Raw genomic sequence first — 19303 nt, 5'->3', positions numbered from 1 at the left:
GTGAGATGTATAGGTTAGGGAAAAAGAGATAGGACTTCTGGGACAGGGTAATGATTGACCTTGACTATGAACACCTTATTGGTTTGGGTTTCCATTTTTCTTCTAGCACATAGACAGTAGTTGCACTTCTGTCTCCACTAATTTGTTTCCCATCTGTGATTGTGATTTTGAAGTGAGGGCTTTGGAGGAGGCGGGCATGGTGTGTGTGCGTGTGTGTGTGTGTGTGTGTCAGAGAGAGAGGGGAGACTAAGTGACTGAAGTAGGCTGTTAGTTGCCTGAATGATGTCTCCTCATGGCTGAGGCTGACTTGATGCAAAGTGTTAGCAAGATTGAGAATGGGAAGGTTGGATGCTACAGCTGTCGCCATTGCCACAAACAGGCACTGAGACACTCACTGGGGAAAAAAGCACCATTTGTCCACTTGACATTGGCTTCTGTCTTAGCCCTGTCATGTCCTCTAGGCCTTGAGTAGTGTTGGCTGCGTGGTGCTGCACCTGTGCCCATGGCTGTGTGGTGCTGCACCTGTGCCCAAGGCCTTCTTGTGAATCAGAAGAACCCTTGAGGTCACAGACAAAGAACTTCTTAAAACAGTAGACAAAGGCCCAGGTTGGCAGTATGTACCTAGGGGCCCCGCAGGATTATTTCCAGGCCATGTTTAATTCTAAACTCACCTAAAAAGTGTGACTTAGAAGACTTTCCTGTAAATGAATCCTGTGCCATCCCTCCCCTAGAAAGCTAAAGCCATTGAGCTTACGTATGCAATTATGCATGCTGCTTTGGCATCTACTGCATGTTCATTATGATAGTATTCCTCAGCTGGGTGCAGTGGGTCACACCTGTAATCCCAGCACTTTGGGAGGCCAAGGTCAGTGGATCACCTGAGGTCAGGAGTTCAAGACCAGCCTGGCCAACATGGTGAAAACCTGTCTTTACTAAAAATACAAAAATTAGCTGGGCATGGTGGTCGGCACCTATAATCCCAGCTACTCGGGAGGCTGAGGCAGGAGAATCACTTGAACCTGGGAGGTGGAGGTTGCAGTGAGCTGGGATCATGCCATTGCACTTCAGCCTGAGCAGCAAAGTGAGACTCCATCTCAAAAAAAAAAAAAAAAAAAAGTATTCCTCATCCTGGGGCTGCCTCCAAATGGGTGTTGTTGGAAATTCTGAGGGAATCGCAGACCTGGCACTTTGGACAGTGATTTGATGGTTAGTTGAGGTGAGTTTTCAGCTGTCAGAACGTGGAGGGAAAAGGGGCTTTGCTTCTGTTTCAGTCCCGAGAGCGAGCCTGGAAGAGTGGCACTCGGAGCTGAATCATTTGTGGTGGCCTTGGCATCATAGAAAGCTTGCCCTTTTTCCCTCTGATGACCTCATGACGTTGCGTGGTGTGTGTTTGTGGGTGCATTTATGGCAGGGGCTGGTTGCTTCTTTTCTTGTTCCCTTTCTTGGCTCTCTGGGATGCTGAGTGGCCCCTGGCTCTTGTATTCCCCACTGATTAGTCATGGCCAGGCAGCCGCTCCAGCCAGGGTGGAGTCCTGTGCCTTTACCCACAACACTGCCTGTTTGTTTTGCTTTATAGAAACTCCAAGAGGAAGAGGAGGAGAGCAACACCAGCAAAGTGCCCACTGCTGTGTCAGAGGATCATCTCTGAGAGGAAAGTGGTGACAACTCAGGGAACGTGAACACCCCACCTTTTCCTTCAGCACGGCTCTCACCGCCAGCACAAAGGGCTTCGCTAGAGATGTTTTTGGAGGGAACCAGCGGGACTATTTGTGGCGTGGATGGCCCATTCCTCCTAGAACCCACGTAAGAGCTTGGATGATTTAGTTGGAGAAAATTGCACCTATCACCAAATGCAAATTTGATTCCCACCTCCGCTCCCTTTTAGGTTATGGGAGTTGGTGTTGGGACAGGGTGGCGGAGAATATTGGAGCCAATCCTAGCTTGGTCTCTTGCCTTCCCTCTTTTCCTCCATCCATCATGGACAATGCCTGCAAAATTTTCACAGGAAGAAAGCTTATTCAGGATATTAACTTGAAATTTCCAGTGTCCTAAGAGCCTCTCAAGAAGCCCAATTCTAAGAAGTGGCAAGCTGCTCTGCCGGGGTCACCTCCTGGGTCATCGGTCTGATTGCTCAAGTTCTGCGGGAGAGGAAGCACCACTAGAACCACTCCATCGGAACAGCTCCACTGGGACTTGTGGGCCTAAATTGTCCTGGCCTAACAGGTCTGTCTCCAAACCCTCTTTCCTAAGAGCTGAGCAAACCAACCATCAATAAACTTGACAAAAGACTTTGTTGTGGCCATGACAGAGATACCTACTCGGGAGGGCGACCTACCTAGGTGTGATCGTGCTGGGGGCTGCCTTCTGAGTATATCTGTGGAAGCCCATATTTGGGAACTCTGGTAGCTTGAGTTGGGAATGGGAAGGTTCTTTTTTACAGAAGTACTTCCCCAGGGACTCCTGTGTGTCAGTCATCTCTGATGCCTTTATCTCGATGCTGCATTGGGAATCTCAGCCATCAGCCCAAGTGCTTGTTTTATTCCAAGGCAGGGTAATCCCAGCCAACTTACTCTAACCTTTGCCTAAAACTAATCTTGATTCATTCCACTCTGACAAATCCAAAGCTGCTTCTGAGAGATAAGAGGGAAGGGGTAGAAGGAAAGGCGCCCCTTGAAATGGGAATTGAGTCTGTTAGAATTAAAAGCTTATCTCACCTCTGCTGGGGACAGTATTTGCACCACCAACCCCTCTCCTCACCTGCTTTGAGCAATAATCTTTTTTTTTTTTTTTTTTTTTTTTGAGACGGAGTCTCGCTCTGTCGCCCAGGCTGGAGTGCGATAATCTTTATCAGATATTCTAAACCTAAAGGGATTCCCTTTAAACCAACTCAAGCTGACCTTTCTTATCTAGCCTACTGTTTGGCTGTACTCATGGGCTTTGGTAATATCTCCTAAAAATGAGATTTTGGTAATTTCTCCTATGCACTGGGCAACTGTGATCGTGACCATTGTGCTGTCTTGCTCCAGCCACTGCCCTGGCCTCAGCATATCAGGGCAGCCTGTGCTGGCTGCAATACTGTGGTGCTTGGGCCACTGCCTGAGAGGAGCCAGGTTTGTGTGTGTCTGCGTGTGTGTGTGTGTTTGTACAGATTTGAGCAATGGCTGCAAGGAACGTGCTGTATGTAATAGAAGAAAGAAGTCCACGTTTTCGGCAGAAGTAGTGAGTCAGTGTGGAAGAGAGGTGAGGGTGTGCTTTACTTTTTGATAAAGAGAAAGATGTTTACTCATCAACTCTTCAAAAGGTATTAACAAAGTGTTTACCAAACCTATTGCTTTATTTTAAAAACATAATTTGTGTTTTCTATTTGTAAGATCAGACGTTTCAAGGCAATAAAAACTTCTCAGAAAGTGGTCTGCCTTATCATTCGGTGGAGCAGAGATGGCTCTTAGAAGTCCCTGCAAAACTGTCACACATTCCTGAGGCTCCTGTCTGAGGTGTAGGGAAGGGCTGGGCTGGGGCGGGGGAGTGTGAGGCTAGAGAAGCAGCAACTGTGGCCTTCCACAGGAGCATCTCACTGTTGCCAGACCGTACCATCTGGGAGGGATATTTTTTAAAGACAAGGCTGTAAAGGTTACTGTCTGCCTACATGGAGGGACTGCAACTCGACATCCAGCACATGACCCTGACCTCTCTCCACGCTGTGTATGCGCTGGAATGTGAGTGACTGCTGATGAGAGAGTCCACTGTTGTTTCTGGCTCTGCCTCAAAGGGTGGTTGAAATGTTTGTTCTCTGATTACCTCAGCCATGCACCAACTTGCTGTGGCTGGGGCCCACGGCTCAGTCCCAGCAGCTGCAGTCCTGCGTTACCATTTTTCTTCCTAACTGTCCAACTTCCCGTTACTCATCCCTCCTCAGTTGTGATCACCTTGTGCATGTTACTTGAATATGCTGCTACTATCTGTGTTCTGTACATTTTTTTCCCTAGAGAGTTGTACCATGCCTGTGGCATTCTAGCACTGTTATTTATTAGCAATTCTTAGCTGGGGAGGAACAACATTATGATTCTATTTTAAATGATCTAGCAAGGGACCCAAGCCTGGGCTGTTAAGAAATCTAATATCCATAGTGTCTGCTAAATACTCTAACTATATATCTCTTTAGATCCTTAGGGACCCTGCCTTTACTAATCTGGAATCACTTTTTTTTTTTGAGGTGGTGTCTCGTTCTGTCACCAGGCTGGAGTGGAATGGCGCGATCTCGGCTCACTGTAACCTCCGCCTTCCTGGTTCAAGCGATTCTTCTGTCTCAGCCTCCCAAGTAGCTGGGACTACAGGCACGTGCCACCATGCCCAGCTAATTTTTGTACTTTTAGTAGAGACGGGGTTTCACCATGTTGGCCAGGATGGTCTTGAGCTCTTGACCTCGTGATCTGCCTGCCTTGGCCTCCCAAAGTGCTGGGATTACAGGTGTGAGCCACCACACCCGGCCAGGGAATCACATTTCTATGACACATGCTCAGAGGACCTAAATCATCCAAAGTTTTCATTCATTCCTTTCATAAGAGGTCTTCATGTGGATCTGCGTTCAAACGTTAACTGTCATCACTGCTTTTTTACTGCCTCCTAACAATATAGCTGGCAAGTAAAGAAAAGATAGTTCTTACCATTGAGATATTTTTCTAGATACAGTGTTCTGGGCATATGAAGCCTGGAATTTCTGCAACCAACTTTGGTACCATAAAAGAAGTCAGCCTGAGGATGCCAGCACAGGTAGGTAGCGCTGAAAGAATCGTAAAGAAATGGAGCTGAAGTCTTGATCAAACCCTTCCTGAAGCTTATCATCTTATAATTTTTCAGTTATATGAGCCAGTTATCTTTATTGTTTAAGCTAGTTTAAGGTAGGTTTTGTCCTTTCACCTAAAGAGCCTTAACTGATAAGAGAATTCCCAATGTATTTAAGTGTAAACATCAAGCTTCTTATCACACCCTTATAAGCCCCTTGCCTCCCTTTCTGACCTTTTCTTTCACTTCCTAACTCTTCACCATGCTGTGTTTACATAGTTCTTACTCCTCGAATAAGACTATTTCTACCTTCCAGTTGCTGCTCCCTCCACTCTAACAGTCTACCCCATATCTTAAGACATTTAACTCCTGGGCATTCAAGTCTCAGCTCAAATCCCACCTGGACAACATAGTGAGACCCTGTCTCTTTCCACCCCCAAAAATGTTAGCTGGCTGTGGTGGTGCACATTTGTAGTCCCAGCTACTTGGGAAGCTGAGGCAGGAGGATCACTTGAGCCCAGGAAGTTGAGGCTGCAGTGAGGTGTGATTGTGCCACTGCACTCCAGCCTCGGTGACATCCAGTAAAACCCTGTCTCTAAAAAACAAAAAAATCCCATCTCCTCAGGGAGGACTTTCTGATGATCTAATTTGTGTTCCCCAATGCCCACCCCACATTCCTTCTTGACCAAAATACCTTGTGTTTGCTAGAGTTCTTATCCCTATTTGAAGTTCTTTATTTATGTGTTGGCTTGTTGATTCTGTTACCTTGACTACAATATAAGGCCCACGGGCCAGGGGCATTTCCTGTGTCATTCATTTCTCTTTCCCAAGTGTCTGGCATGGAGAAGTGCTCAACAAATATTTGCTGAAATAGCAATGGCCTTTTGGATACACACACTGCATATGAGGGTCCAGCTGGGGGAGGCCCTCTGGGTAGGGTTTAAGAGCAACTGTCCATTCCAGTGCATGCTCCTTGGGGTTTAGTTGTCTTCTTCCCATGTCATGCAGTTGTTTCATCTATGCTGCCTAGTTCTATTTTTTTGTCTCTGCTCTCTCAAGAATCTGTTTCTTCTTTAGGAGGAAACAAGAAAGGGCACTTAGTGTTTAGCTGTGAACGCAGAATCTTGAAGGTGGGAAAAAAGAAGATTTGACTTCAAGAATACAAGAGGAATGAGCAAATGACAATAAGGAGCTGGAGGCAGCCAGGCTGACCTGTGTCTTGAGCTATCCTACTCACTATGGTGTATTCAATCAGGCATAAAGCTGTGATTCTCCTAGGGCTCAGAGGAGGCAGCCGTGCTCTTGTCTTAGCAGAGGTCAAAGTACAAGGACTGATCAGAGCGGAGGGTTTTTCTATTTATTACAAAAGTTGTTACACAAATACAGCTGACCAGAAGGTCTAAAAACAGCCCAGACTCTTCCAACCCTCATGCATCTGTAGATAGAAGGAGAGCCGTGGTTTTGCTCACACACAGGGGAGCCCTTCTTAGAAGAACTGCCTGTCCCTTGGAAGGTTCAGAGTCTTGGGTCCAGCAGCAGAGAGGAGCCCAACCTGTGTGGACAACCCCTTGAGGCAGCCCTTGGTCACAGCTGCTCTGGGTGGGCAGCAGGTTTAAGTTTCATAGTTCACATGTTCCCACCACACAAGTCAAATCAAGGCATGAAAATAAAAGGGAAAAAGGGGAAGGCTGGAAAAGGGAGCCTGGAAGAGGTTGCAGGTAGGGGAAGAAGACACAGTGGGCTTCCGAGGAGCTGGCAATTTCTTGACTTGGATGGAGTTACATAGTATTCACTTTAAAGTTATTCTTTAAATTGTACATACATGTTATATACTTTTCAGTATGCATATCTTTAAAGTTTAAAAATTAAAAAAAAAAAAGAGGCTGAAAGTGAATAAAGGGGCGGATGATGGAACAGAAAAGAAGAAATTAAAGAGGAGAGACGACGAAGGAAGAAGACGGCCAAGGTGGAAGACGAGAAAGTCCTGGAGGTGGTAATGCTGGCCTCAGTTTCTCTTCTTCTGTCTGGATACTGGTTCTACTTCTAGGTACCGGAGCCCGAACAGCATACCCAGGATGGAGAAACCTTAAATACAGAGGAAAGACTAGTGACTGACATACAAACGGCACCTTTCTTCTCTCTCTCTCCTGTGTCCACCCTCTGTACTAGCTCTAGAGCTGGGACAGTTCCTGTAGGAAGTCTAGGGTGGTTGGATGCTTACTTGCCACCATCAGGGGTGCCAGGACGCCAATTGTGGGAGCTGCAGTTCCATAGACAAACAACTCAGAGAGGAAATGCCCCAGGGCAAGGAGGAAGGTCCAGAGTGTGATGTGATAGAGCCTACAAGGAAGCAGACAGAAATGGGAACCAAAGTTACTGTTCGTTCAGAACAGTAGAAAAGTATCAGACTTGATACAGACAAATAAGAACCCAGGATGTGATTAAGGCTTAAAAGAAAGAACACTTGTTCCTGAGGAAGAGCTGGTTATTTGATCACACCAATATTCTCATCTAGGGCAAAACTGAAGGTTTCAACTGCTAAACTGAGAGGAGAATGGTTTGGGCACCCAGAATGAATGTCCAAGTCTCAGCAAAGTGGTGAACTCAGCTATAGCAAAGCAGAGCCTGAATGATGACAATCGCAGGCAGTGTAGACAACTTTGGATCCAGCACGCTTACATATTCTATTTATCCAAATTGGTTGACTCTGCAGTCTAATCCCACCTGGCAGGCATCTGGCCACGCACTTGTCAGTGTTTATATGATGGATGCCACAGAACGAACGGCCTCATGGGGAGTAAGGAGCAAGGACACCTCTGGGGCTTTTAGATGCTCTTGCAATATACGTTGGTTACTTTGTGTCTTAGCCTAGAAAAGTAGTCACGTTGAGGACATGGTGACAACCTCATGGGAAGAGAACTTATTTTTCAGCTTTGACTATAAGGTAGAGAAGAGACAGGCTACTAGGTGACTGACCACTTTGTTTGCTGATATCTTTTTTTAAGCATAAAATTTTTTTAAATTATGAAATACTTCAAACATACAAAAAATTTACTGAACATTATAATGAACACCAATGCAACCAACACCCAGCTCCCTCAGATCTTAACATCTTGACATTTTGTTTCAGACTCTTCTAATAAAAACTTACAGAGAAGAGTTAAATCATCCTGTGTATCCTTATCCTGCTCTGAGTCTGTTCTCCCTCATCTCCACAAGTAACTGGTATCTTACATTTGATTTGTATCTCTCCTGTACATGTTTTTACACTCTTTTTTTTTTTTTTTTTTTTTTTGAGACAGACTCTTGCTCTGTCTCTCAGGCTGGAGTGCAGTGGCACAATCTCAGCTCACTGCAACCTCCGCCTCTTGGGTCAAGCGATTCTTCTGCCTCAGCCTCCTGGAGTAGCTGGGACTACAGGTGCACGCCACCATGTCCAGCTAATTTTTGTATTTTTAATAAAGATGGGGTTTCGCCATGTTGGCCAGGCTGGTCTCGAACTCCTGATCTCAAGTGATCTGCCCACCTTGGCCTCCCTAAGTGCTGGGATTACAGGCGGAAGCCACCATGCCTGGCCATTGTGGAAACAATATGTATGTGTGTTGACTTTCAGTCTCTAGTTAGGGAGGGAACAGGATCAGAATGCACATCAGAAGTGCATGGATCAAAGTCCTAGGCTAGGAAGGGCTAGAAACAGGAGTCAGCATTTGCAGCTGTCCTGTGTAGGGAGAGGGGAAAGTAAATGGTAACTGAGGTAAAGATAAGTCTGGGTCAGGCCGGGCACAGTGGCTCAAGCTTGTAATCCCAGCACCTTGGGAGGCCAAGCTGGGCAGATCACGAGGTCAGGAGTTCAAGACCAGCCTGGCCAACATGGTGAGAGCCTGTCTCTACTAAAAATACAAACATTAGAGGGGCATGGTGGTGCGCGCCTGTAATCCCAGCTACTGGGGAGGCTGAGGCAGGAGAATGGCTTGAACCCAGGAGGCGGAGGTGGAGGTTGCAGGGAGCTGAAATTGTGCCACTGCACTCCAGCTTGGGTGACAGAGCAAGACTCTGTCTCAAAAAAAAAAAAAAAAAAAGAGATCAGTCTGGGTTGTCTTCACTCACTTCAAAAGCACAACAAGCAAAAGATATATCCCTTATACTCATCAGCAATTCTTCATCGTGGTACAGGTCTTTAAAATGATTGTTCAATCCTCCCTTCCTCTTAGTCACCCTGAGAGGTAGAACAGATATCTATTCTCATTTTATGGATGAAGAGGCCAAGGTGCAAGGAACGTGAATAATGGACTTGCTACTGCAAAGCTAGTTACCAACAGAACTGGGCCCAGAACTAAACACACTGCTTCCAGAAGTACGTGTCATTCTAGGACAAGTAAACTGCAGTTTCAAGTTTGAAAAAAAAAATAAATTAAGGTTGAAGAGATCAAACGGCTAATAGCCCTGCTTCAAATCTCACTTGAGTCAGTCTTTCTTTAAACTAACTGCATCTCTAATATTTAGATGTGCAAAATCAGGAATGAAAATCATGACCTCCAGGGCTGCTAAGAAAGGACTTAAGATCATGTAGATAAAAGCTCAGCATAATAAGAAGGGCTCAATAAATATTATCACCTCCTGTTTTCCCCAGATGCCAAGAGCCTGGATAAGACAGAAAAACATTTTAATGTGAAGTTGGCATTCGGATAGCCTCCCTTGGTGACCTGAACAAACTGTTTCCACCTAGTGATGATGACTCTCGCTGGGAAGAAAGCTTGAGCCCCCTCCAGTGGCCAGAGCTGGTTATGGCTTCTGATTGCCTGCAATTGTTCCACCCTGGTTTGTTTGAGTACCCAAGACAGGTAGAATTCAGGAGCCCTAGCTTCTCTTTCACCCTCACCTGCTGACGCTGCATACACATACAACAGTTTACTTGTGGGTTCCTCTTTTTTCATGGATTGTGATTTCTGTTCATTCCTGCTTCTTAAGGAGGAATGTGAGAAAGGTATGTGTGGGTGGCTATTCTAAAAAGAGCATACCACTCTACTTCTTTAGTAGAAAAAAGGCTGATTCTTTCATAAAGAAGTGGAGGGGCATGATGCAGGCCACTGGATAATGGCCTGCCAGTTTGCTATGTCAGTTCCAAAGAATTTTCAGACTTTAATGAAGACCTGTTAGGTGTATTATGTTTTCTAGGCTTGGAGGGGATGTAACCTATGAGTCTTTTATTATCCACATTCTAAGCTAATGCATTAAAATGATTAACAGTTCCCATTACTCAAGGTAACAAGTATGCCACGCATCTGATTTCCAACAAAAGGATGCTAAAGCTCTTCCTTCCCTTACATACGTCTTGTTGTGAATGTCAATGGCACAGAGGCAGCGAATCACTGATGAGAGCAGCGTCCAGATCCCAAAGGTCCGAGCTTGGAGGCCATTCACTGTGTAGCAGAAAAAAGCAAGAGTGTTCAGAAGGGGAGACCTGGGGTTCCTTCCAAACTCCTCCTATTTCACTGGTGGTTCATGGGAGGTAGGGAGCTGGACCTGACCTCTCTGTGGCTGGGCAGGATGGAGGTCCTAGTGGCAACATGGGAACTAGAAGGAATAGAAGGAATTCCCGAATGAGAACTTCTCAGATTCTCTTCAAATGTCTACAGTTGGAAGGGAAGTTCCAAGAGTGGAAACCCACAAAGAGCCCCAGTTAGGCAAATAACTCCTAGATATAGTAATTTACCCCTTTTGTCCTGGAAGCCTAGAGGGTCTGGATCAGGACAGGTTTTGGGGAATGTTGTAGAGACTGATCTGGAAATACAAGATGCCCAGGAGGCCAGTAGACTTTCAAGGCTGATCCAGGAGAGAACTCAGAGACACTGGGGACCAATTTAGATGCCCACATACGGTCTTTAAGATATGTGAGTACCTGGGTCTCTTATTGCATCCAGATCTATGCTGTTGGATGAACCAATACCAGGCTGGTTTCCTGAGTGCATGGTAGTGGGACAAAGCACTGTTTCTTTGGTGTTTGCTGGGGGCACCCTGCTCTTGGTGGCTTTGTTCTGACATTGCTGTATTAAATATCTTGTCCTGAAAGTAGGGGTCCTATTCCACCATAACAGTGGTTCTTGACTCTGGGCATTTATTACAATCAACTGAGGTAGTTTTATAAAATTACAAGGCCTGGGTACCAGACCAACTATATTGTATTCTCTGGAGGAGGGCCCCAGGCATAAGTATTTTCTAGAAACTCCTTGCTTGGGTGATTTAAATGCAAAACCATTGAGCTAAGGCATCCAGTGGCTTGGGGATACCAAAACAGTGAAAGCAAAGATACTTCCTTTGCTGGTCTACTACCTGCTGCGTAAGATAAATTTTAAGGGACAGAATTGACAACTGAAAAGTCTACTAATGTTTACTTGGGCTTTCAGGATTTTTCCAGCCTTTGGAAAACCAGACAGCTCTCCCAAATTCACAATACCGAAGACCATTAGATGGTAGTGAGAAAAAAATTCCGTATGCCAACCAAGTATCTAGCATTAGCCCTGGATAGCTACATTCTTTATAAACCAATTTGATAGCTTTTCTCATGAGAAGACTAAGGACTTTTCTCTAGCTAAGAGTACTGAACCAGCCCTAACCAGATTAGGTATGAGGTGAAATTCTGTGGCACACTTTAGAGCACTGCTACTTTCAGAAGAGTACCATGAAGGTCCCTAGATCACAAGGGAGATGGCAGCCTCAACTTCCGTGCTGGCTGAACACACACACACACACACACACACACACACACACATAAAGTTCTGCTCAGCTATATGCCTTTAAGTCACATGACCTCTGGACCTCTTTGCCTCAACTTTAAACTCAAAGGGCTAGACCAGATGACCTCTAAAAACCTGTGAATCAATATAGGGTTCCATGACCACCTGAGGGCAGCATTTGAAGGTGAAAAGATGGAATTATTCTGCTCACTTTCCCAGGTTCTTTACTCTTATTATATTTGGGCTTTCTTAAAATGAGCCTTAGCCTACTTAATTTCTTTCAGACACTGCAGAAAAACGAGCTAGGTCAGAGCCTGAATCTGGGTTAGCTATAAATGTGACACAGAATTGTCATCTGCTGTGAAACAGTGCTGCAGCTTAAACTACCCCACACATCAGCGTGATGAAGTGCAAGCTGAAATGGACACTCTCAGTAGAGAGGCTCAGGAAGCCAGGAAAGGCTGCCATGGACCTTCTTAAGTTTCATTTTGGGAGACCAACTTGAAGGGATTTTAAATATCTTCTCAGGGACTATGTCATGGAAGACCTTGAATTAATAACTCTCCATCTGTAACATGGAATATGAGTCATGTAAGCCCCAACCTGATTCTGAAGAGGGCTTTGACATATATGTAAAGCTTCTTTATGGCTTTCTTGTCAGGTATCACAGAGTCACCAAGTAAGTCTATTTCCTCACTTGCCCTTATAATGCTTTTTTTTTTTTTTTTTTAAATACACAAATTGCCCAGGGCAGTGTAAAATGAATGAAAAGTATTCAGAGAAGCTTGGGGGAAGAAGGGTCAAGTGCTCACCACAAAGTCTATTACTCCAGTAGCTGCCAAAGGCTAGCTAAGGCAGCATCAGAATCATCTGGGAAGTTTTTTAGAACTGGATTCCTGAGCTCCACCCAGGTTCAATAAATAGGTTTGGTGAGGGAAATGGGTACCTGTGTTTGTTGAAGTTTCCTAGGTTATTCTGATGTACAGCCTGGTTTGGGAACCACAGCATAGGGCCAGTCCTATAAAGGATGCAGAAATTCCTTGATTTCTTACCAAGGTTTGGCTTGCCAGTGTAGAGCTTTTCATAGAGAAAGGTGTGGTCTCGGAAGCTCTGCAGCGTGTTCCCCATGGCTATGATGGACACCATAACCAGCCAACTTCTTAACACATTCAGGAAACGGCTCATGACTCCCCTCAAACGTGGGAGGACTTTTTGCCTTGGAAACAAAGGCAGAGGACGTGAGACAATGAGGGCCAGTCTATGTTAACCATAAGCAGGAAGGGAGGAAGAATGAAGCAGGCCAAAAAAAGATATTTAGTCACACTAATAGTGGTGAATGAACAGTATGCTTTGCAATAAGTGGCACAGTACTTATCCTTGTCTAAGCAATTTCTCCAAAATATTACCCTCAATCAGAACTCCTTTTTCTGGGTTGGAATCAGTCCTCTATCTTTACTTCTATACCTTCACGTTTTCATGCCATTCCTTCGTAATGCAAATAGCTCAAAGGCGATTATAACTATACCCACAGACACCTGCCTGGCTATTGATGACGGATTCTTCCAAGCCTACGGAACTTTATACATTTGAGTGGGACTTATGGTGTGAGGTCACTATTTACATCCCTAGGTTTTCTGGTTCTCAGGTATACCATGCTCCATAAACTAGAAGAACAATCTAAAAGTTAAAAATAAACTGCTGTGTGTCAACTCAAAATAAAATCCTAAGCCCACCACGGACTGAACAGAGCCCCTCTTGGCCTAGGGGACCCCAGAAAAATCCTAAAACTGAGCTCCTGGCCATGACGAGATGGGAGGTCTGACGAGCCCTGTTATATTCCTTCTGTTTTCAGGTTTAGACACAGCAACTTACCAGCATTAAAGTTAAAATAGAGATCATAAGAATGACAGAACAGATTCTTTGTGCGGTAAGATACTAAATTATAAACAAGACCTAAGGCCATGCCAGGCAATGGTTAAGTCACACCCTCCTACATTTAAAGAATAAAAGTTATATTCTGCCACAAGGTTTTTTTTCTCTAGCAGCTAGACAAACACTGGCCTTGAGATAAGCAATATGAAAACAATTACAGCTCATCCAGCTCACAGAGGCTGACTACCTGACCCCTGTTCCACCAGTTGTAACTACAGCTTTGATTGGACAAGAGACTGATTTCAGTAATTTTCTCCAGATAAGACCACCAACCGTGGACTGCTCCTGGCCAGTTTAGCAAGATCACACACTTGAGTGTCTTGGTGTCCTGAAAAGGCTTTTTGACGTATACAGCCTAGGTGTGACAGACTTAAATGTTAGGTCTCCACTCCAAAGTGAACAGGGGTCATATGTGGTTACACACGTTTGTTCAATATGCATGTGTCAGGACCACCTTCAGGAATATTCATAGCTCCTCCTGTAACCTGTTGAATATGTATGTTTAGCCAACCTGTTCAGCACAAAGCTCTACCCCAAACCCTTCTCCTTCAAAGTAACTGTCTCTGGTCTTGGTGGGAGGCACTCTTCCCTGTTGGGTGGCTGTAACCCTTTGCAAGAGATAAAGCCTCTTTTCCTTTTTTCCAAATTTATAAATTGTGCGTGTTTAAGTTAATGTGTGACTTTAGGACTAGTAAGAAAATTATACAGCAAAGGAAACAGCAATCTTGGTGTTGGGTTGCAAGATAATAATAGGTTTCAGTCACTGAGCACTTACACCATGAACTGTGCCAAGCACCTAACATATATTACCATTTAATCTTTACAATGAGGTAAGCAGGCACCATTAATATTTCCTTACAGATGAGGGTTGGAACAGAGAGGTTAAACAAGTTTCTTAAGGTCACACAGCAAAGTTGGCAGAGCTGAGATAAGAATCATGGTCTGCTGGACTGCTGCAGTGCTACCTCACTGTTTGAGACTATTTAAATGAAGTTCCCATTTTTTGAGAAAGAAAAGCATATCATATCCACTTTTGTCTTTAAGTTGTATAGAAAATACAATTAGATTACATACTTTTTGTTTTTTAATTTCTTATTTATTTATTTATTTGAGACAGGGTCTTGCTCTGTCACACAGGCTGGAGTGGTGGCATGGTCATGGCTCATTGCAGCCTCGAAATCAAAGGCTTAAGTGATCCTCCCACCTCAACCTCTCCACTTGGGCTCAAGTGATCCACTCACCTTGGCCTCGCCTCCCAAATGCTGGGATTACAGGTGTGAGCTACAGCACCCAGCCTTTTTTTTTTTTAAGGCTTAGATCAACTCTTGTTGAGTAGTAATTTCAGTTAGTCTGATTTAAATAAAACCAAAATAGATAAATAATCTAATAATGGAATGACTTTTTCCCATCCTCATTATTATTTTCTTGGTCCACGGTTTATCTGTTGTCAGGTTAACCTCTTGGGCCTGAAGTGGTAATAAACTAACAGGTTTTATTTGTCACTTTGGCAATACAAGTTTCGGTATTGCTCTATGCTACCCAGTGAGATAGATATTAAAGTCAGCAATGGCCCAAGACAGTGTGAAACACCGCCCCCCCCCGCCCCCACCCCAAACAAGCAATAAAGAGATCTAGAGAAGGAAGGGTGAATTGATGAGTCCTTCAGGGAGAGCTGGATCACAAAGGTGGTCTCTGTCCAAGATCAGAGACACTGAGGGTCTACTGGACATCATAGGCCATTATCACTTGGGCCAAGATCCACCTATCCTCTTTATTTTCTCACCCTCTCCCAAGAGGAGACTCCTCCGGGGTTTAGAAAAGCTGCATGGATGCACCTCTCCACTTTTCTGCACAAGTATGCCTTCCATTTCACAGAAGTGTTATCTGTTAGAAATCCCAACAGATAGCTGATGAGGACAGAGCCTGGGCACTTCTGAAGTGCTCTGCCAATTTCTCAACCTAATTTCCCTAAAGCTTAAGGGCCTCTTAGAGTGTATGCAACATCTATTTCCAAATTTTGTCCTGGCCCAGCCCAGCCAAGCCCAGCCAAGCCCAGCCCAGCACAGGTGTGCTGTTAAAACTTAATCTGGAGAGAGGGATTCTTATCCTGGCCCTACCACTTAGTAGCTGTGTGACCCTGGGTAAGTCATTTACACTTTTCAGTCTCGGTTTCCTCATCTGCAAAATGGAGATAGAAATATCAACCCGAAGGGCTACTGTAAGAATTATATGAGAAAAAGTGAAGGCTCTTTGTACAGTGCTAGGCTCATGGTGGCTGCTCATTCGCTCATCCATTCCTTCGTTCCTTGAATTCACCAAGCCTTCTCCATCTTCCTAGCTCCCCCTTGTCATCGCCTCTCAAACCCTTTTCCCCCCAAAAGGTTGCCTTCCAGTTATCTGCCTTCCATCCCACCTCCATTTTTCCAGACTCTCCGGATCCTCTCAATCAGAAGCAACACTGACACCCACACCCTCTTCTCCCCCATATTCTCCTTACCTGGCGACCGGACCTCCAGCACAGCAGTGGCAGCAGCAGCCGCTGCCTCAAACAAGCTCCCCCAGGACAGCTCCAGCCCGGAGTCCACCTGAGCCATTTGTCCCCGCCCCCTCCCTCAGCCCTGCTCCAGGATTGGGCCGTTTCCGTCAGTACTCTCTCTGATTGGCTGTCCCCGTTTCGCCCGAGCAGGAGATGGGGAGTGAACCCCTTTACTGCCAATCAGCGGTTGCCGCTGCCTAAGCCTCTCCCCAGGTACGCCGCTCACGCCGTAAGCCCTCCAGTTGGACCTAGCGGAACTCCGGGTTTGGAGTCAACCTCTTAGGGGCCGAGGAAAAAACAGCGGAAAAAAAAAGAAGACTCCCTTCAGCTGAGGGCAGGGCTCTGCGCCCGCGCTGCGCGGCAGTGACGACATTCGTCCGCGTCCGCAGCTGAGCGTTATGAGCGCTTGCGCAGTGGCTCCGAGCGGGCGGTTGCTTGTTGGTTGTTGTAGTAACCGGGAAAGTAGCCGTCGGCGGCTGCCCTGAGCCTTGCTGGGGAAGGAAGAGGGAGGTAGGCGCAGAGCGCGGTCCACGCCTGCTCGCCCCGAACCATGGGAAGATGAGACAGGTAAACGCCTGCGCCCGCGCGCTTCCCTACCCTAGGGAGGAGCGTTCCCGGGTCCGGGCTGGCGCCTGCCGCAGCACTTCCCGCTCAGAGCCCGGGAGTAGCTGTTGGCTTCCGGGCGCGCCGCGTTGAATCGCGGCTGCAGGGTCGTCCCGTCCTTCCCGGGGGGGGGAGCATCTGCGGACCTACGTGGTACTGGGGTGAGCTGGGGGTGGGGCTGAGAAGCAGATTCCTTTAGGGCGAGGAGTCTCCTTAGGCGAGTGTCTCTAATCTTCCGATCGACCTGTTTCTCCCCGCTCTGCAGGCAGCCTGGGAAAGGTTGGCATCCCTTCCCGTTTGGAGGTTTTGTTTGTTTAAACTTAAAGGGCTTCCCAACATTTTGGGAAAGATCAAGAAATCCCGTTGAGAATCCCCTGAAGAAAGCCATTGAAGTCGTTAGACATTGCCCATTGCGCCGAAGATCTTTGATCATTATCAAGGTCGGTTTATTTTTTTGTCTTACTTGCAGTCTCATCGTATTTATGAATGCATGGAAAAGTTAAGAAGGATTGACAGCAAGTAATTATCGCTGAGTAATTTGCGATTATGGTCATTTAAACATGTTCCTTTTATTTGTAGTTCCTATTTCTTCTGACACACACAACGAACATGTACTTTTTTACTTTGGAAAAAATATTTTAAGCTAGAAATGCAGTGTTGGAAATTTCCTAATTTTATCGTCTATTTGAGAGTCATACCAAAGTTTGTGATTTTTAGTCAGGAAGAATAATTTTTAAGAGTGGAAGGGCATTCCCCACCTCCGCCACCTATTTGTATGGACCTTTGATTCAAGAGAATATATTCATCTTTCGGTTCATTGTTGAATTTATTTTACTGGAAACATGATGGCATCTTGTCAGCGTGCTTGTCATAGAGTCTAAAGAAATGTTTGCAGGGGTTTTTTGTTGTTTGTTTTTTTTTTTGAGACGGAGTTCACTCTTGTTGCCCAGGCTGGAGTGCAATGGCGCGATCTTGGCTCACCGCAACCTCCGCTTCCCGGGTTCAAGCGATTCTCCTGCCTCAGCCTCCCGAGTAGCTGGGATTACAGGCATGAGCCAGCACACCCAGCTAATTTTTTGTATTTTTTTTTTTAAGTAAAGATGGGGTTTCTCCATGTTAGTCAGGCTGGTCTCGAACTCCCGACCTCAGGTGATCCGCCCGCCTTGGCCTCCCAAAGTACTGGGATTACAGGCGTGAGCCACCCTGCCCGGCCTGCAAGGGTCTTAAACCTTGAGTTTTTATTTATTTATTTTTAACCCAGGCCAGGTTTGTCTAGCAAGGAATATATGTTTTAGGGAATCAGTCACCTGCCTCAAACTGCCCTGAAAGTGAAGAGTCTATCCTTTTGGTGCATATTCGATTTAGTAAATAATGAGAAACTCAAACTTAGTAACAGCTTTTCAAATATATAGAGCACAGACAGTACGTATGAAAAAAATCTTGATTTTTGCGGCATATTGAGGCACTGTTATGGAAAGTAAACTTCTAGAGGTTGAGCACTACTTAGGAATATAGTCATTCTCATTACTTAGATTATCAGCAGTAACCAATAAATAGACAACCTCATTGTGTTTCAGGTCAATTGATCCGATCAAGTTGATTTCTTGCAGGAATCTGTGCCATCCAAATTGCTTGATCCAGTGAATCTGCTAGGAAAGGTCTCTGAGGCCCCCGTCTACTGACTGCATGACAAACCCTAAAGGAAATGCCAGTCGTGATGGCCCGGGACCTGGAGGAAACAGCATCATCCTCAGAAGAAGAGGAGGTCATAAGTCAAGAGTAAGTAATAGCAAGCCTGCTTTTGACCTGTGCTTTATACTCTTTCACTTATATACTCTTATATACTCTTTTACTATATACTCTTCTCTTTTACTTGTATACTCTTTTATCTAGTGTCATTCCTTGGGGATTATCTAACTCTGGTTTTAGCTTCTATCCATAATGTCATTTAAGGTCTTGTTACTCAGTCCCTGTCAGCTATGAGAAATGAGATAAGGCTCTCTTTCTGGGCTCATAAGTGAACATCAGCTCTAGATGTTGTAAAATGCAAGTAGTAGCTCTTGTTGAACTCTTGCTCAGAGCTCCCAACAGAAGATTTTGAAATGTTTAAGTATTGAAGAAAAGCATGTCCAAACTCTATGACATTAGTTACGTTTGCTAATTTTCTCAAAAGCCTTTACAATGATAAAATGGTGGTAATATAGAGAGGTCAGGTAACTTACCATAGTAACTCTGAGGCAGGATATTAGAGTTCTATAGCCTGTGCTGTGTCCATTGACCCACATTGCTTTCCCGAGTTCTTTTACTTAAGAGTCCAATTTCATGATTACTGGATCATCACAATAAGAATGAATAATAGCCAGGCGTGTTGGCTTATGCCTGTAATCCCAGCACTTTGGGTAGCCGAGGTGAGTGGATCACCTGAGGTCAGGAGTTCAAGACCATCCTGGCCAACATGGTGAAACCCCATCTCTACTAAAAAAACAAAAATTAGCTGGGCGTGGTGGTGGGTATCTGTAATCTCAGCTACCCGGGAGGCTGAGGCAGGAGAATGGCTTGAACCTGGGAGGTGGAGGTTGCAGTGAGCTGAGATCGCACCATTGCACTCCAGCCTGGGTGACAGGAGTGAACCTCTATCTCAAAAAAAAAAAAAAAAAAAGCCGGGCGCGGTGGCTCACGCCTGTAATCCCAGCACTTTGGGAGGCTGAGGCGGGTG

The 19303-nt window shown here is 45.4% G+C and overlaps 3 protein-coding genes across 54 annotated transcripts in view; 2 read left to right on the top strand and 1 right to left on the bottom strand.

Moving 5' to 3' along the window:
• The window catches only part of FLVCR2 (FLVCR choline and putative heme transporter 2), a 68206-nt gene extending 65917 nt beyond the window's left edge, over nucleotides 1–2289 (top strand). The window contains exons 10-11 of one of the 3 annotated variants that reach the window (XR_008659402.2): nucleotides 1577–1803; nucleotides 2045–2289. Coding sequence is in view for 1 of the 3 variants with exons in the window: in XM_055288730.2 (XP_055144705.1) it covers nucleotides 1577–1648 (72 nt within the window). In the remaining 2 variants the exon portion in view is untranslated. Of the gene's footprint in view, nucleotides 1–1576 lie in introns of all 3 variants that reach the window. The other 2 variants (XR_008659403.2, XM_055288730.2) reach the window with 2 other exon arrangements.
• A 3836-nt stretch (nucleotides 2290–6125) lies between these two features.
• Nucleotides 6126–16180, bottom strand: ERG28 (ergosterol biosynthesis 28 homolog). The gene is made up of 5 exons (XM_055288733.2): nucleotides 15946–16180; nucleotides 12569–12732; nucleotides 10112–10202; nucleotides 7004–7122; nucleotides 6126–6867 (listed from the first exon to the last, which is right to left on the bottom strand). The coding sequence occupies exons 2-5, from the start codon at nucleotides 12699–12701 to the stop codon at nucleotides 6788–6790; spliced, it is 423 nt and encodes a 140-aa protein (XP_055144708.1). The 5' UTR covers nucleotides 12702–12732; nucleotides 15946–16180; the 3' UTR covers nucleotides 6126–6787.
• Nucleotides 16174–19303, top strand: part of TTLL5 (tubulin tyrosine ligase like 5) — a 296508-nt gene continuing 293378 nt past the window's right edge. For 22 of the 50 annotated variants that reach the window (XR_010122049.1, XM_063644138.1, XM_063644162.1 and 19 more), the window contains exons 1-3: nucleotides 16224–16551; nucleotides 16853–17027; nucleotides 18198–18366. Coding sequence is in view for 49 of the 50 variants with exons in the window: in XM_063644138.1 (XP_063500208.1) it covers nucleotides 18293–18366 (74 nt within the window). In the remaining variant the exon portion in view is untranslated. Of the gene's footprint in view, nucleotides 16552–16852; nucleotides 17028–18197; nucleotides 18367–19303 lie in introns of all 50 variants that reach the window. The other 28 variants (XM_063644175.1, XM_063644163.1, XM_063644141.1 and 25 more) reach the window with 7 other exon arrangements.

This window comes from Symphalangus syndactylus, chromosome 8 (genome assembly GCF_028878055.3).
Source record: "Symphalangus syndactylus isolate Jambi chromosome 8, NHGRI_mSymSyn1-v2.1_pri, whole genome shotgun sequence".
In the NCBI taxonomy this organism is placed as follows: Eukaryota; Metazoa; Chordata; class Mammalia; order Primates; family Hylobatidae; genus Symphalangus; species Symphalangus syndactylus.
The sequence above is the reverse complement of the archived record's forward strand: the minus strand, read 5'-3'. Positions and strand labels throughout refer to the sequence as shown.

Coding starts and splice junctions, on each gene's coding strand:
- ERG28 (XM_055288733.2), bottom strand. CDS start 12,701: ATGAGCCGTTTCCTGAATGTGTTAAGAAGTTGGCTGGTTATGGTGTCC. Junction 10,203..12,568: donor CACTGGCAAGCCAAACCTTG/GTAAGAAATCAA, acceptor TCTGCTACACAG/TGAATGGCCTCCAAGCTCGG. Junction 7,123..10,111: donor ATTGACATTCACAACAAGAC/GTATGTAAGGGA, acceptor GCTTCCTTGTAG/GCTCTATCACATCACACTCT.